This window comes from Coffea arabica, chromosome 2c (genome assembly GCF_036785885.1).
Source record: "Coffea arabica cultivar ET-39 chromosome 2c, Coffea Arabica ET-39 HiFi, whole genome shotgun sequence".
NCBI classification, from domain to species: Eukaryota; Viridiplantae; Streptophyta; class Magnoliopsida; order Gentianales; family Rubiaceae; genus Coffea; species Coffea arabica.
In genome coordinates, this window is record NC_092312.1 from 75791350 (window position 1) to 75809474 (window position 18125).

Here is an 18125-nt window from a genome sequence, read left to right on the forward strand (position 1 = left end):
CCTAGTTGAATTACCTCTCAGAATAGATTAAAATAAGAGTAAAGTAGATAGTGACGGTTGACCAAAAAAAAAAAATGCCCCATTAATGATATGAAATTGAACCGCTTCTTTATGAAGGATTTGTGTACCATTTCTTATCCTAATATTTATTAAATTGTAATATATTATTCACGAATATTCTATTTTAATTGATTTTATTGTCTTTTTAAATTCTAGAATTTAAAATATCACAGAATAAAAGGTAAAATTTAACTTAAAATAGACTTTTAATGAATTTTTGGTTATTCTTTAAATTTAAAATATGATATTTATGAAAAAACATATCACGATTTAATAAATATTGAGACAGAAAATAGTAGAAAAAGTGAGACGGAAGATTCTGTTCTCCACTTTCTGAAAAATTCTCTTGGTAGTGTGGCGGTACCGACCAATGGGACACGGACCCAAGAACGCGGATCACCCACACGTGCCATGTCCGCATCAAAATGGCTCTCTCAATCAAAGCTCTAAACTAGTACCAGCACGACATTGGAAACCAGCCACGCGTTTCCTCCAGCGATCATATCATATCCCACACACACACACACACACAGATATATATATATATATATAATATATCTGATGTGGTTGGCTGATATTTGATTAAGATTGGGTGATTGATTGCCGAAAGAAAGAAACAACATTAGAATTAGAAATAGAATCAGAATGGATTTGGTAGATAAGGCAAAGAATTTTGTAGCAGAAAAGGTGGCGAACATGCCGAAGCCGGAGGCCAGCGTTACCGACGTAGATCTTAAAGGAATTAGCCGGGAATGCATCACCTATCAGGCTAAGGTTTCCGTCAAGAATCCCTATAGCGTCCCCATTCCCATCTGCGAGATCTCTTACGTTCTCAAAAGCGCCACCAGGTTTTTTTTTTTTTTTTTTTAATTTTCTTGTTGAATAAATTACTTCTTCTTCTTCTTCTCTCTCTCTCTATATATATATATATATTGTTACTGCTCTTCCGGGCGGGCGGTTGAATCATGTAGTACTAGTATGATGCAACTAACGTTTACCGATCCTACGGCTTTTTAACTTTTACAACTATTCTAAGCAGTATTTGGTGGTATATGCTACTTTGTTTATGAAAGTTATTTTTTTCAAAAAAAAAAAAAAATGAACTTTGTTTAGAAAAGTTTTAGCAGTATCAGATTCCCACTTTTATTTTGTCATAGTACGTGTTAGTCAAATGGATGGCTGCTCCTTAGAACAGTCCTCGATGGTCTGAGAGGAGAGAAAAGGGAATTTTTCTTCAATCAATCAAGAAAGCCTTAATGTTTCCAATGTATTCATTTCTTTTGGCAAATTTTAATTCCTAGACATTGAAAATTTCTGATTGATCAGGCATCTATCTAGTCAATTCAGATGTTAAAAAGTGCTACAGTACGCCTTGAGTGTTCTATGTGAACTTGGAATAATCCTGATGACTGAATTCAATTCAATTGCCTGATATGTTTTATGGGCTTGTTTGTTTTTGAAAGGGTGATCGCGTCTGGTAACATACCGGATCCAGGGTCGCTGAAGGGGGATGAGACGACCCTGTTGGAGGTTCCGGTGAAGGTGCCGCACAGCGTGCTGTTGAGTTTGGCCAGAGACATCGGGAGAGATTGGGACATCGATTACGAATTGGATCTTGGTCTCATCATCGACCTCCCTGTCATTGGAAACTTCACCATTCCCTTGTCTCAGAAGGGCGAAATCAAGCTCCCTACTTTCTCTGACTTGTTTGGTGGTGGTGGTAAATCCAAGGATGATGAAACTGCTGCTGCTGAATGCTGATGATAAGTGAAAGTGAAAGACCTGCTTCCAATATGATCAATAAAGCAGATAGATGCATCTGGGCTTGGCTGATAAGATGTTGCTATTATTAGTCAATAAATGGGATACTGATTTGTATTAGTTGCAGCTTATGATCCTTTGTCTTACAGTCGATGATGATACGTTATTTGTATTGGGAAGGCAACAAGATGGTGAAATTAGCGAGTAATCTTCCTATTCTCTGTACAATTGCCCTGGAACACACCACTATCTTCTATACGAGCACCTGAACTTGCCAAGTCACCAAGCATGTTTTAATTTGCTGGATTGAATTCTTCCCTGATTTCATCTGTCTGCATGTCCTGGGGAAACTGTAGACACAATTGATCGAGTCCATTCTACATCCCTTTCGTGTGAAATATTTGCAAGAGCAGAGTAAAGGCTTTTGTAGATGCATATGGCTCTCTGAATTTGTAGCTGGCATACCGACATAAAAAGCTCAGTAATTTTCTAACTGGGCTCATCGGAGGATTTTTAGATCTTCTAAGGCAGTTAATTAAGGTTATGTAGAGTTGCATATGAACATTTTTAGATCAGAGGGTTTTTAGATCTAAGGCAGTTAATTAAGATTATGCTTTGGGCGCACATCGATTGTAAAGGCCACACCATTGACATTATGAAGGTGCTGTGTACGCTTGGTTTGGTTAATTGCGCAGTGTAACAGAAAACAAAATCAAGCCATTATTATGAGTTCAAACTACTATTGGACACAGGATTAAAAGTAAGATTAAGACAGTGTATATGTACATATATATATATATATATATTAATATTTTATATGTTAACGGTGTATATATTGTCATTGTTAAATTCATGATGCATTTAAATTTAAAATTCAACTTTTGCGAACAGTATTTGGATAGTAGAATATTTGGGATAATTTTTTGAAAAAAAAATACTATAGCATTATTTTTATGTGATGTATATCCTCATAAAAAAAGTGGTTGAATAACGTGGTGATGATATAAACAAATATATTTTGACTATTTATTCATTATACATACAAAAAGTGAGTGTCTAATTAGTATATCTTAGGTAAAAATAAGGGTATTAAACAGGCTTAAACACTCTACTCAAGTTTTTTTAAAATTTTTATGAGTATGGAATTGTGTTCAAATTTAAGTTATTTACAAGTATAAATAAGGATATAAACAAGCTCAAACGCTCTACTCAAGGATTTTTTTTTTTTTTGGAATTTTTATGAGTTTAAAAATCTGTTCAATTTTAACTTATTTACAGATAAAAATAAGAAGGGTATAAACAAGCTCAAACACTATACTCAAGGTTTTTTTTTAAAAAAAAAAATTATGAGTTTAAAATTGTGTTCAATTTTAACTTATTTAGTATATTTATGAAGCCAAATTCCAACCAACGTGGCTCGAAACGTCTCTCGTTACACACTTACACGGTGCCATTTAATTCCGTCGTGTTAAATCGCTTCTATTGCTGCTTCTGAAGTCCAGATCCAGCTGCGAGTTGCGGGTTGCGAGTTGCGAGTTGCGAGTTGCGAGGGGTCCAACACAGGCTTAATTTCTATATTTCATTTGACTTCTCAGTCTCAAATTCTCGGACATTTTATCTACCAATTATTTTATTTATTGAAATCAGCTAAATCCAGCGCCATAACTGATCTTACTCTCCAGTCTCCGGTGCTATTTGCAGTACATCTTTTCACCGGAAAATTGAAATTAAAAGTTAAAAAAAAAAATCAAAAGGTAGAAGAAGATGGCGAACACGGCGTGCTTTATGATAGTCAGCAAGAACGACATCCCAATCTACGAAGCTGAAGTCGGCGCCGCTCCCAGGGTACTCTACTGTTTCCTATTACCTTTTTCTCTCTCTATCTCTCTCTCTCTCTCTGGCACCGGCATCTCAAAACTTCGCATAATTCTTGTACAATTTACTTTGGCAATCTGGAATAGCTTCGTCGTTGATAGTCATGAAATTTAATTCGATTTTTTTTAAAGATCCTGGTTATAATCGCCTGACATTTTTTCAATTATGGTAGAAAGAGGATGCGGCACATCAGCACCAGTTTATTTTACATGCCGCGTTGGACATTGTCCAAGACCTAGCCTGGACTACCAGTGCCATGTGAGAGATCACATTACAGTTTTTTGGTTTCTCTTTTAGTCGATTGAAATTAGGATCGTCTTTTTTTTTTTTTGGTTTAAATTTGTCATGTTTTTGTACTTAAATTTTGCGGCAGGTTTCTGAAAGGAATAGATAGGTTCAATGATCTGGTGGTTTCAGTATACGTGACTGCTGGTCATATCCTACAATTTGTTTTTATTTTTTGCCATTTAAGCTCGAGTTTTAGTGGTTTTAATATATGGAACAGAATTAGATGTTGATTTATCCTTCAATAAGCCATACAAGTATTGCTGAGTAAAGTAAGATTCTCTATAGTAATTTTCCCACAATAGAAGTGGATGTCATTCGATTTTGCAATGCCATAGGATTTATTGGAAACCTTTTTGCTAGTTCTGGATTGAAAATTTCTTAGCCTCTCAAAAAACTAGACTAAAACGAACCTTCTTTGCTCGTTTTTTTGGCCATTTTTGCTGGAAATCTAGTTTAGCAGAGGCTGCTCTCAAGTCTGCTGATACTACAAAATTTGCTGTCAGCTCTGGATAACTTTGGCCCCGATTGATTTGTATTTGGACGTACAAACTCTTGCAATGACCAATTTTGTTGGAAGACTGGTTTATGGATGAGCTTACTTTACATGCGTATGTGATCTGTGCACTTTTTACAGCCTCAGTGATGTTTTCTTTGATATCTGATCAGTTCGTACTATAGTCTAGTTTCATATGTACAGCCTTGTGTTGCCAAAACTTAGTGATTCTTCCATGGTTTAATTCCCATTGGAAGTTCTCTCTTATGCAATAGTCATTTTTGCTGTTTCCCTTAATTCTTACATTTTGCAACCATTGGAGATTCCATTCGAACTTTTATATCAGAAGCACTGAATGCCTATTAACCTTGATTTTTTTATTTATAATTTCTAGTTGGGCACAATATCCAATTTGCTTGTGTTGTCTTCACAAATTTGTTTTGATTTGGGTGTTTGAACTGAATTTTGTATAATACCATGAGTATTGTTTCTTTGACCTAAAAGATTACATACTCGACTGATGCTGCTTCACGACTCTCGTAATGATGATGGAATCAAAAGCTTCTTCCAAGAGGTTCATGAGCTATATATTAAGGTATAAAAGTCTTCTTCGTAGTATATATAATGCCACTCTGTCCAGCTTGGATGCTACTATAGTTCTGGATCCTAATTTATATCTGCATACTGTTCTCCTGTTGGCAATTATTTAATGCAAATGAAACCAAAATGGTGATTCACCAATCAAGTTCAATGTACTTGCCCAGAATGAGAATTATTAGTGGTTTGGGAATCATCAGTTTGCTTGTTGAAATGTAATCTGTCATGTTTTGACCTTTGAGTTTATAAGATTGTGTACAATCTCACTGTCATGGTTGTTCGCCATTTGTCCAGTTTGAATCTATTTAATGGTTTTTAGCCTTCAAAACAGTGTTTTTGACCTTCATGGATGCCCATATGCTGGTCTGTTGTTGACACAGGGCAAGAAATTAATGGAACTTGAATTCAATTTCACAAACTAAGGATGCAGCCTTTACACTGAGCTCAAATGCTGTGGTCTCTTTCCCTTTCTAGAGTTCTTATCCCAGAATTCTAACCAGTGCCTTTCCTACCCTCCTAAACTCGATCTGTTTGCATACTGTTTTTACAACACAATGAACGGACAAGATTACAATATTGTGGGTGCTATGTGCATGATCATGTGTTTTGCACACACACACAGAGACAGACAGATTTGGTTTACTTTTTAGTTGAAGGATTGCAGATTATGATGGCTCTGCAGCAGGTATTTTCATACTGCTACTTTGAGTTCAAGTTTATCCATGAATTATAAGTGTAGGTTATGTGAGGAATAGCTGATGTACTTATGTAGATATGTTCTGAGAGAAGGGAAAAGGAAAGTTCAGAGGGCAAAACAGTTTGAAACTTGCAAACTTCTGCTCACATTCAAATTCATGTGCAACTTCAACTGGAAAAAAGGGGGGAAGGAAGAAGAAGCATATTTTAGGTACTCAAGGGCAAAACAGATTGACTCTACTAGAAGATTTTCCAAAACCCGTAAGGACCTATTTTGAGTGCTAACCCTGTAAGGCCTGATTTGTGGCATCAAGAAATAAGAAGCTTCAAAATTCTAGATTGAAAAGTTTTACTACCTGTCAATTGCAATGCATGCCCTAGTTTTCCTCTCCTGAGCTGGTGAACATACACTACGTGGAAATCAAAACTTAATACAGGCTGGAAAGTCAAAAAATGGAGCTTTTGAAACAAAAAGTTTTCTACCTATAAATGATGGTTCAGCCCCTACCCGTTGTAGTTGTGTTGTCTGCATCGATACACTTGGAAACAGTGGAAATAGCCGAAATTATAATCGAACAAAATAAAGTCGTAGTTATTTGCAATATTTTATTGTAATGTACTTTAATTGGGAAATCTCTGTTGCAAGAAGTTGCCTGGCGGCCAAATGCTTGCATGTGTTTTTTTTTTTTTTTTTTTTGGGTGCTTGCTGTGCTGTGCTGAACTACTCTGTCACTGTGTAGAGACCAAGACTTGTATAGGCACTCAATATATCTGATTTTCTCATGCTGTAAAAGCATATATCTTGCTACTTTTTGATGAATTTTCGGCGTTATTTTGTCTTCAGAGTTTTGTATATCTCATGAACTTATAGATGGCACGTGTAAAAATTTCAGACTCTCCTTAATCCACTTTATCTACCTGGATCTCGCATCACATCATCCCATTTTGATACAAAAGTTAGAGCCCTAGCGAGAAAGTACCTTTGAAGCTGTGCTCATGGGTTGGAGGCAAAATTTACCAGAGTTTCTTGCTCCAGAAGAGAAGGTTTTGGTTTTAAAGTTTCTTTGTGCATCTGAGAATCTAAAGCCAATTTTTTCTTTTGTAGCTAAAATGATTGATATCTTAGATGTCTATTGTAGCCAATGACAACATTGAAATATCTAAACTTTTGCTTGCGTTAGTTCATGTTTGTTTTAGTAAACCTATGTATCAGCAGCCTAAAGCTTTCTGTTTGTTCAAACTATCAGCAACTCAAAGCGCTTTCCGATAATAAGACACTGGAGCAATGCTTGGTTTTCTTTTTTATGTCTTCTTCAAGCCCGTGTCCACGTAAGCTGCAGGGGAGAAAAAGGGGACAAGGTGTCTGCAGATTTTTTATGTATCCCCTTTGCGGACTTAGTTGTAGAAATGCATTACTTGTATAATTTCGATGCATGGTAGAAAAAGTATGGTAACTTAATTTAGCTTAAATGATTAAATGATGGAGTAATCCATGAAAATATTGATCTTATTCCTTGGCCAACATGGTATATGATTTTTTGGTTTCGAGGAGGTTGAACCGTCGATCTGGGTACTGGGAATTAGAAATAGAATGGCGCGATGCATCCGACAGTAGCTGTCTCCCAAATAAAGTATTAGTTTTTATGCAGGATTGAGGAGTCATTTCCCTGTTCTCTATCTCTCTGTGTTTTGTTATTATTTCTTTTTTGTTTTTTCTTTCACTGCTTGCAGAAAGTAGCTGGTGTTCTTGAATCCTTGGGATCTACCCGCTGTGACTTTGTTTGCTGAAGGAGAGGTCTAAAGTCCGAACTTCACGACGTGAACCTATCTGCGTTTCACACTTGCAGTTGCTTCAATATATACAACAAATTAAATGTACAGAAGATAACTGGGGCCACTTTGAACTAACGATATTGATATTCAGCTATGCTGCATGAATTGAGCAGTTACCGTACATGTTTCTAGTGCGATGTGGCAAAGCAACTTCAGAAGACCGCCATCACCTATTTGACAAAATCAAGTGATCAACAATGGTGTTGGGACATTTGTTCGTCACAAAGGTACTGTGGCCAGCCTTTCCTTGTCAATCGAGATGTTTTAATCGCTAATAAGAAAAATAAATTTGGAATGCCGAAAAGTTTTAATCTCACACAAGTCCCAACTGTTTTTGGGTACAGCATTAACACACTATCACCATCATTGCACTTTTATCGGGACACGCATCCAGCTGCAAGCAACCATTTAATTTGCAATTATTTGTAAAACGGAGATCAATTTTCCTTTGAAATCTTTTAGACCTCGGATTTCTTGCCCCGCAAGACCCTTGCAAATTTGAAATAGTGGCAGCTTTTTACTGTTGCATTTCTAGGTCTTGATCGCATTAAGACAAAAGGATCTACAGCTTGCCCGCTAAAAGAATCCACCAGAAACTTCCGATTCAGCACTTTCTGACCATTAACGAAAACGAAACGATTAAGAAATAATTGCGGTCACAGAAGGATGTCTGACTCTTAGAGATATTTTGAGGGCTTATTTGACAAACAAATTTTTGGTCAAATTTATTTTTTACAAGTATTTTAATAACTTTAATTACAATAATATCAAAAAATTTCTCAAAAATTTTAAATTATATTATACACTTCAAAATATTCAAAAATTTTATCTACGATTTTTACAATAAATTATAGTAAAATTTTAAACAAATACCTAAAAGACTCGTCTGCTAAACAGGGCCAAGTTTCAAAAGGAAACGGAGGACAACAATAATTATGGTGGATTATTAATCTATCTTTATTCTCTCATCTCCTCAAGATCAAGAGTCAACCGGGAGGTGGTGGTAATCTATGCAATTGGTCTACCCCTTTACAAAGCGTGCCTAAAATTTCCTGTAAATCATACTAACAACGTACTTGAGAGTTGACACTAACAGCGTGCCTAAAATTTCCCGGCGTGCTAAAATTGACTGCTTCATATGGTTCTTGGTTGTGGGAAATCTTTGGCATAATGATGTAGTTGGAAAAACTATGCACTTGTTTTAATACTTGGATTTATTTTTGTACACGGCAATTCACAACCCAGAAAAAAAAAGAATTGTAGTTGGAAAGAAGTCGCTACGTAATCTGTTAATCTCGACTTACTTTTATTGTAGTTTTTTGCAAGTTCAATTCAAAAGGAGACATGACAATTCAGCGGCTTTTTTTTTTATATATAATGAATTTGTTCACAAGCTTCTTAAAGCAAGTTTAAAAAATATCTGATGAGGGAATCGCTTCTAGAACTTGGGGTTGCCCGAAATTCGTGGCAAATCCTCATTCTCAGTGTACATAAAAAGGTCAGCTTCGGCAGTTCGTATTGTTTGACCACTTCGCAATTGCTCCAGAAAAGTAAATAAATAAACACACACACAAGCCCAATAGTTTGAAACTAATTTAGACTAATCAGGAAAAATGCGTTAAAAGTTGTTTTCTGGCGTACGGTGGTCAATTTGCGGTACTTGTTGAGATGGGAATTACAATAATATGATAAAAGTAAAAGCAGATTTTTTGCCCCCTCTCCTTTTGCCTGTCTATCGGCCGTGGGATCACGCTTTCTTCTTCTTCTTTTTCGCTTTTATATTTTCACCAGATATAAAAGCAATTTATTGCAGAATTTAGGGCTTCACAAATTTCTTTTGTTCCTTTTCAAAATCAAAATAAGAGAACGAAAAATCAGGACCGTGCCCATGTTCCCTTTATAGAGTTGCATTACTACGTGCTTTATGTTGATGGGCCAAACTTATAGGCTTTGTTTGGATTTTCTTTTATAGAAAAATTACTGTAACGATTGATATAGAATTAATCCTTCCTACATTGACAGTGTATACACTGTCAGCGTCGGGTGAATGACAACTATGCACAATTTAAATTTAAAATTTAACTTTTACACACATGTCATGAATCTAACGATGATAATATATACACCGTCAGTGTAGGAAAGATTTACTCTTTGATATATGTAAGATAAAAAGATGACTGAAAAATAAATACGTTCATGAAAAAAGTGACAATTTTTCTTTACAGTGTTAATTGCTCTCCAAACAAAGCCTTAACATCCTTAATTTTTAAAGTCGCTAAACCAAAACATTCTCGACAACATATTCATTATTTATTCATATGTTAATTTTGTGCTTGTATCTAAGGCCTTGTTTGGATTGCGATTTTTCGCCGAAAAATTGTGTTGTTTTTCGTGATCACATTTCCCTATTACTTTTTTTCCTCACATACATCAAATCGCTACAGTAATTTTTTCATGAAAAATGACGGAAAATGCAATCCAAACGGCCTCTTAACTTTTCCGCATCATTTCTTCGTTTTCTTTTCATGTTGGCAGGGCATTGTCCTTATTTTCTCTCAAGTATTACGTCTTGGAGAAATAGTCAGCGCTCCATACGTTTGCACTTGGGAATGATTTCGAGTATTGCATTTGTAGTCTTGTAGACAGCAGTGTGTTAGGCTGATAAAGAGAGATTCCTTGAAAATCTCTCATTCTTCCCGAATAAAGCAGGGACAGCACTACTATCCTTGCTGCTGATAAGCCGAAAATGAGCCCAGAGTCAACAGTCAACACTGGACAGCGGGGTTACCAGTATAAATGTCAAAACATTAGACAGACAAAATGTCCCGTCTCCCCCTCCAACCCTCCGTAACAAAAAGCACCGATCACTTCCAACTAATTAGTAATTAGTGCCCCATGGGGGAAAGGGATCAGGTTAGGCCGCTAGCTCCAGCCTCAGAAAGACAAATCAGCGATGATGAAGAGGCCGCCTGGTACTTCAAAGGAGCCAGCAAAAAAAGATGCATCAAGTGCTGTGGATTCATTTCTGCTCTCCTCCTCCTTCAAGCTGTAGTGGTCATAGTCTTGATCTTCACCGTTTTCAAAGTAAAAGACCCTGTTATAAGACTCAATGGTGTTACGATCGATAAGCTTGAGCTAGTACCGAACGGTACAACTCCAAAACCTGGCTCCAACATGACCTTAACCGCTGATGTCTCCGTCAAGAATCCCAACTATGCAACTTTCAAGTATCAGAACGCGAGCACCAGTCTCTTCTATCATGGCATGTTGGTCGGCGAAGCGCATACCCTGCCGGGGAAGTCCAAGGCTAGAAGAACCTTGCGGATGAACGTGACAATCGATTTCATCATGGATAAGCTACTCTCTTCTCCCATGTTGAAGAGTGATGTGGGTTCTGGTTTGCTTCCCATGACTACTTACACGAGAGTTGGTGGGAGGGTGAACATGTTGAATATTTTCAAGAAACATGTTGTTGTGAGGATGAATTGCACCGTTGCTGCTAATATTACGAGCAGGACAATTCAAAGTCAGGATTGCAAGCGGAAAGTCAAGCTCTAGATGGGGTACGCATGTACTTAGTTGGCCTTCCATTTTTTGCTTCCGTTACATGGTAGTGTGTTCTGTACGGTTATTAAGGATTGATGTTTCATCATTTTAACTACTACACGGGGGAAGGATCGGATGGTACGATAGAGGAAGTGAAAGTGAGAGGGTTTTTTTTGTTTGAAACCCCACTTACACCAAAAAAAAAAAAAAAAAAACAATCATTGTAACTATATAGATATACCAGGTTCTATTATTTTGCTTTTATTTTTTTAAACATGCTACAGATGAGGAGTAATATAGATGTGTTCTGTTTTTTCAGTACAGTTTCTCTTAAACTTTTTTGTATATTTAGTATGTTCTCTACATGCTGCTAATACTGACCTCATTTGTCCTTTAATCTCATGCTTTTTGTTTCTAAAATAAAGAAATGAAAAACATATTGATTTTATTTATGAATAAATAAATTGCTGGCAACGCTATGACCATCTGAATGGCACTTAGGATGCGTTTGATAAAATCGAAATCTGAAATTTGAAGTTTGAATCTATTAAATTATTGAATTGTTAAATATTACATTAAATATAATTGAATATATATCACATTCAATGATAAGTGGATAGTTTATCACTTATTTTTGGGAGTAAATTTTACCTAAAAAATTCAGTACCACTTAATTAATTCATATTTTTAATGTTTGGTTATCAAATGCGTCTGAACGTATTAATATCTGAGTTCATTAAATTTAAGTGCTGAATTGAGTTATCAAACAACACCTTACTATCTCACTCTATTCCCTTATTTATATTTAAATGATACAACATCTCTAAAGGTACCAACGTAACGGACAATAGTATAACTTCGAAAAATAAGGTATCCTTTTTAGGAAAATACGAATATATTACAGATAATATAATTTTAAAAGTTATAGACTAGTTTTAGTTATCAATTTTTTAAATTAATTTTTATTATATCTCCTCATTCCTATGTTTTAGATACTTCCAACGCCTGATTTATAGACACTTATGATGCAAATTCTTAAAGATTCTAAGCAATGCAAAGTAAAGATTTTAGTACGTTGGTCTCAAACTTATCGTTGTATTCGTGGTACTATTAGAATCCTTTTTTCTTTAATGTTCGAATACATGAATTTGATTCTAGCAATTCCCACCGCCTATTTGCTCAAAATACATATAGTATTGTTGAGATCGATAAGATTCAATACAAAAGCATTCGACATGATATACATATTCTAACGCTGGAAAGCATATTATTGTTTCTTTGAAAGTTGCGGTAAAATCACCATTGCAACTGCACCGGACATTCGCATTAGCTCTTTCTTCTTCTTCGTCTTTCTTTTTCTCTCTTTCCCCGAAATGTAGAAACATAATATAATCAGTTGCATGGAGCCATTCGCAACATTAAATTTCAACAGTCCACCAGGCGTCAGTGGAGAATCTGATTGTACCTACAGATCACTGATCAATGACCAAAAACAAACCAACCAGTGTGAACCATGCTCATGTTGATGGAAATTTGAGAACGAAATGCAGAAAATGGACATGACGGCAGCATATAAATGAGACCTTTGGCATCTGCCCTAGTTTTGTGGGGTTAGATTTTGGACTTTGGAGTGGTTTTATCATTACCTATTTTTGTTTCTCCGAGACTTCGGAGTTGGGCGCGTCCAAGAAATGCGTTGAACTCTTCAACTGAAACTTCTTCTTCAATCGTGGCTAGCTTGCTTTTTCTGCCGCAATTTTATGTCATTTATTGTGACCAGCAACTATGTATATCATGTGAAATAAGGGGTATAACAATATCACGTGAAAAATGGTAATCATGTCGACTTGTTTGGATTGCATTTTTTTTTGGCTTTTTCGTAGAAAAATTATTGTAGCGATTTAATATATGTGAGGTAAAAAGGTGATTGAAAAATGTGTTCGCAGAAAACGTGATAATTTTTCTTTAAAAAATTGCTTTCCAAAAACAGTGACTAAATAATTAGACTTTGGGGTCGTATTCTCGGTGATCATGTGAATTATGAAGTTTTGAACAAAATAAAATAGTATTCCAGCAGTTATTATTACTGTCTTTTGACAATACATCCCTACCATATATTTATTTGTTTTTGTTGGTGAGTGTGTGCTATCAAATCCAAAGGGTCTATTGGCCGGATGTGAGAGTTGAAAATGGAAATGCAACTTACTTCAAAAAAGGTTTGCTCAAACGATCGAGTGTAGTTTTACTAATTAATTATCCTAAGGAAGATAAGTGTCCCTACCGTGACCGGTTCAATTTAGTAGTAATTTGCATTTTGTAATTTGTAAGTTGTGCAGTATGATCAGAATCAGGAGTTTCTTTACAAGCAAGTCTTGATTTTTTTTTCTTTTTTAATTCATCTGATATGTTCCGCTGTATGATTTGTCCAACTTGATTATGCCTCGGAATACGAATGCGCATACTTTATTATTATTTTTTGAAATGTAAGTAGGAGAATTCCAACTCAACATTTCCTTCCCGGAGCATCTCCGAACCATCTAATCCCTCCCTCCGGTGTATACCCTACTTGATCAAGAAGAGCTCTTCACGGCGTAATCCGACACAAACCCTTGATGGTCAACAAGAATACTTTCGACCTTTTTTTCTTCTTCAATGACAAAGGGGTCAATGACATTTTACTCCCTGAACTGTGGAAGTAATTACAATACTCGATCACCTTGAATTAAAACAAGGGCAAAAAACTCCAGCGGCCATTAAACTATTGTCAGGATCATGTTTTGGCCATCGAACTATTTTTCGTCAATAATTGACCACTGAACAACTTAATCAGTAAATTCGTGGCCATTTCGTTGATAATGACTCTTAATTTCTAAAATTAGCAGGACACGTGGTAAAGGACAGGACAATTTTGTCCAACAATTTACAGATCAAATGCCACCACTTTCTGCTACCGTTGCTCAGTCAATAAGCCGAAACCCAAGTCCAAGAACCCCAAGAATCAGCTTTCCGACGACAATGCCCGCCAGATTATCAAAGCCAAAGCCCAGTACTTGAGCCAGTTGAGGCGCAACCAGGGCTGCTCTGCTCAGACTCCCAAGTGGATTAAGAGGACCCCTGAGTAGATGGAGACGACAGGGATGTATAATCCCACTGATTGGCTCTTTTTTTGATGCTTGACTTATTTAGTCAAATCCTTGTACTCCCGCGAATGGCCATCAACCATCGTTCCTATGGCGCAGCCGGCTGTAACGGCACCTATTCTTCAGTCTATCAAGGCTGAACACGATCCCAATCCACCACCTTCGCAACCAGAAACTGCCACCCCTATCAACCAAGAGCCACAACCCACCACCATCACTTCCCTCCCATCTCGACCATCACAAACCCCGTCATCTCCTCCGTTAGTCCCATCTTTTCTCAATTCAATCACCTACCTCCGCGACCTGTCCGCCGCTCTTGAAGCTTTCAACAGTTGCTATTACAACCTCCAAGTTCACCTCGATTCCATTAATTCCGCTCTTGATTCCCAATTATCCCTCCAAAAATCTAATCTTTCCTCCCCACACCGTGAAATTTTACCCATTATTCCTCTCCCTCCGCCCACCTCCACCCGACCGCCATCAAACCCTTCTCCAGTAAAAGAAAAAGAAAAAGGAAAAGGGAAATCATGTCAATCAGAGCTGGAAAGCCTTTATACATTAATGTCTAGCAGAGGGCTTCGGAAATACATGGTAACTAATATTGGAGAATCGGATAAACTCCGAGAAGAAGTTCCAAAAGCATTGGAACTCTCGCCTAATCCGGCAAAATTCGTTCTGGAATGCTCTGGGAGATTTTTTTTTGCAAGGGAGTAAAGCTTATACTAAGGATTCCCCCATGATTCCGGTGAGGGAGGCTTCTGTTTTAGTGTTAGAGTGTTTTTTTCTGATGGAAAATAAGGGTGGCGATGATAGAGTGATTAAGATTGACAAGGCGACAAAATTGTCCCTGTCCTTTGCCACGTGTTTTACTAATTTTAGAAATTAAGAGTCATTATCAACGAAATGGCCACGAATTTACTGATTAAGTTGTTCAGTGGTCAATTATTGACGAAAAATAGTTCGATGGCCAAAACATGATCCTGACAATAGTTTAATGGCCGCTGGAGTTTTTTACCCTTAAAACAATATGCACTTCATCTTCTTTTGAAAAAAATATATATTTTTTGGCTAGAGCACAGAATAAGCACATACAATTGAGTAGTTAGGTTAGGCTCACTAAAAATTTCATCACTCACGAAGCTTTAATTTTTCAAAAATTTTTTTTTTTTTATTTTTGACCAGACACCTAAACAACCGGGCCACCACGAAATAGAAGAATCCTTAAAAAAATTAGAAATTTAAGTTCTATTATTTGGACTGTGAGGGTACCCTTTTTTTTTTTTTTTTTTTGTGTGTGTTTTTGCTTTTTGTTTTGGGGGCTCTTGCCGTTATACTTGATCGAGTTTGAACAATTGGAGCAGAATGAAATTCTCTATTTCTATACAGTCGTTCTTCAATTTGACAGTGCTACTTGTTTCTATCGTAATCAACGGGTTGGTTGAGTTCATCATTCAACGAATAGCTTTTTAACTTCAGTTGAGTTGAGTTTTGAAATGTCACGGATTGGGCCAGTGTCTTGTATCAATGGGGATCCAAAGTTAAACCCGTATTAGAATATACTCACAAAAAGGCCCAAGAGGCAAGTCCATTTGTCCTCCGTCTCCAAGGGACTAAAGTTTTCTTGCGTGATTTTTTCAATTTTTTTGGCTAATGTATGTGCTTTACCTTTGAGAGTCAAAACATCAACAAGATTAGTCAAACCTATAATTATTTAGATTCTTCATTGCTAAAAAGAATATTTCCTTTTGTGTTAGAGAACAATGCAATTAAACAAAACATCTTCTTCTTCACTAGAGCCTTTCTTTTTTTTTTTTCTCTCCTACGATTTAGTGGGAGTTTGCTCCTCTCCTATGGTTATCTAGTGAGAGTTTTCTCTATTAGGGATTCCTAATGCGGGTTTTCGATCTTTAGCATTTTATAATATATTGAGTTTGAAATTAGCACATCTTGCAGTCAGAAATATGAAAATATGTCACTTGGGGGTGTAAGTGTTTTATTTGACATTTGAGTTTTTTCCTTTTTTGAAGCTCGATTTGAAGTATCTATTTTTCAAATTTATTGTATCTGTATATGTGTTGGACGTAAATTCTGCCAAAATTTAAGATAGTTTATCAAAATAATTTAAGTAGCTAGCATAAACTTATTTCCGCCAAAAAAAAAAAGAAAGATGATAAGTTAAGCACTCTTCCCGTAATAAATTGCATCCTATAAAACCAATGCATAAATCTATTCCTACGTAATTGGTCAACTTGAATAAACTAGTTTTCTTGTTTTCCGGAGGTGTTGCTAATGCAGAATGCAGTCAACTGTCCGTGCACGTTGCGTTGCGTCCAACGAAGCAATAATTGCATATTTTGAAACTGGAGACTTAAATAAAGGTTATTTTGAATCATCATCATGCATCAGTAATCAGATGTTCTTGCATGGAACGCGGTTGTCCTCTTTCGTTAGACGTAGACATTAAATCGAAAACTAGCATCCAGATTGGGAAGATCGATCGGCTGTTTAAACTGTGTGTTTTTGACCAATCAAAGCGCAAACAAAGATGAAATTTAGCTCACTTCTTTTTGTCTTGTTTAGCAATGTACTACTCGTAATTAATTTGTTCCCACCTCAATAGTCAGTCTTGTTTTTAGCTTATTTTCTTATATATATATATATATACACACACTAGTCTACTTGGTTCGTGTCGATCTCCAACTCAGGATCTGGTGGTGGCGGTGGGTTGTTCTGTAGCAGTAAGCTTGAATCTGTCTTGAAAGTTAAAATACGTCTTCATGACATGAGTGTTCCCTGCAGCTATTGAGAAGGATCAATGGAGTGAATTACAGGCTCGAAGAAAGTAGTCTGATTATGATTTGTGGAGAAAGGAAGGCTGGTGATTAGTCGTTTGAAACTGTTTGTGTTGAAGACTTGACTGCTCCAAACGACAGTAGGAGAACTTGGCACCGTGGTCAAAGAAATTTTACTTTTGTCATTATTGCACATCAATCTTGGAAATTTGACTGCAAATGACTGTACGAAGAACTTTTGGGGAACATTAAACATGGTAGTAGGTAAAAGATGAAAGAGCCACAAATTGACAGCTTGACCAAAGTTTTATTCATGAAATGATTTCACGTGTGTTTGGATACACAAATTATTTAACCACTGAGACTGGCTCAGTTCCTTCTTGGCCTGTAAGTGGGGGGTTCAAATCTCACTTACAGCTAAAAAAACATCTCTTTAATCTAATAATGCCAGATTGTTGGCTAACTAGCAATGCCAGTACCGCTCAAGTACTCATATGTATGCCACCATATATAAATATTTAGAAAAGTGTATAAATGTAAGGAAAATAATAATTATAATTAGAAAATGTGTTGAAATGTAATGAAAGATGATAATGGTTAGCGTGCATCTACATTATAAATTAGATATGATTTAAATATATTAATGAATATCCAATTAGGCACTCGTTAGAAAACTCTTTTTAATATGTGTCACTTGAAGGCTTGAAATAGTCGTTCTGCTTTGCCAGTCACAGTAATAAAACTTTTCACGCCCAAGATTATATGGAAAATCAATTAGACCAAACTAGAGCTGCAAACGAGTCGAGTCGAGTCGAGTTTTAGACTAATTGAGCCGAGTCTCGATTAAATTTTACCATTAAACATGGTAGTAGGTAAAAGATGAAAGAGCCACAAATTGACAGCTTGACCAAAGTTTTATTCATGAAATGATTTCACGTGTGTTTGGATACACAAATTATTTAACCACTGAGACTGGCTCAGTTCCTTCTTGGCCTGTAAGTGGGGGGTTCAAATCTCACTTACAGCTAAAAAAACATCTCTTTA

At 36.3% G+C, this 18125-nt stretch overlaps 3 protein-coding genes across 4 annotated transcripts; all 3 read left to right on the plus strand.

Annotated features, from left to right (window-relative positions):
• The first annotated feature begins 528 nt into the window (after window positions 1-528).
• Window positions 529-2103, plus strand: LOC113728131 (desiccation protectant protein Lea14 homolog). The gene is made up of 2 exons (XM_027252649.2): window positions 529-908; window positions 1524-2103. Exons 1-2 carry the CDS (start codon window positions 706-708, stop codon window positions 1819-1821), a joined length of 501 nt encoding a protein of 166 aa, XP_027108450.1. The 5' UTR covers window positions 529-705; the 3' UTR covers window positions 1822-2103.
• A 1142-nt stretch (window positions 2104-3245) lies between these two features.
• Window positions 3246-7073, plus strand: LOC113728132 (uncharacterized). Of its 2 annotated transcripts, XM_072076592.1 has the most exons (5): window positions 3246-3666; window positions 3869-3954; window positions 4070-4130; window positions 4986-5072; window positions 6664-7073. In XM_072076592.1, the coding sequence occupies exons 1-5, from the start codon at window positions 3586-3588 to the stop codon at window positions 6754-6756; spliced, it is 408 nt and encodes a 135-aa protein (XP_071932693.1). In that variant the 5' UTR covers window positions 3246-3585; the 3' UTR covers window positions 6757-7073. The 2 variants fall into 2 exon arrangements, with proteins under 2 accessions (XP_071932693.1, XP_027108453.1); XM_027252652.2 differs by lacking the exon at window positions 4070-4130 and having other exon boundaries at window positions 3259-3666; window positions 4982-5072.
• A 3350-nt stretch (window positions 7074-10423) lies between these two features.
• On the plus strand, window positions 10424-11467 carry LOC113728133 (late embryogenesis abundant protein At1g64065-like). The gene has a single exon (XM_027252653.2). The coding sequence runs from the start codon at window positions 10499-10501 to the stop codon at window positions 11159-11161; it is 663 nt and encodes a 220-aa protein (XP_027108454.2). The 5' UTR covers window positions 10424-10498; the 3' UTR covers window positions 11162-11467.
• Window positions 11468-18125: the final 6658 nt, after the last annotated feature.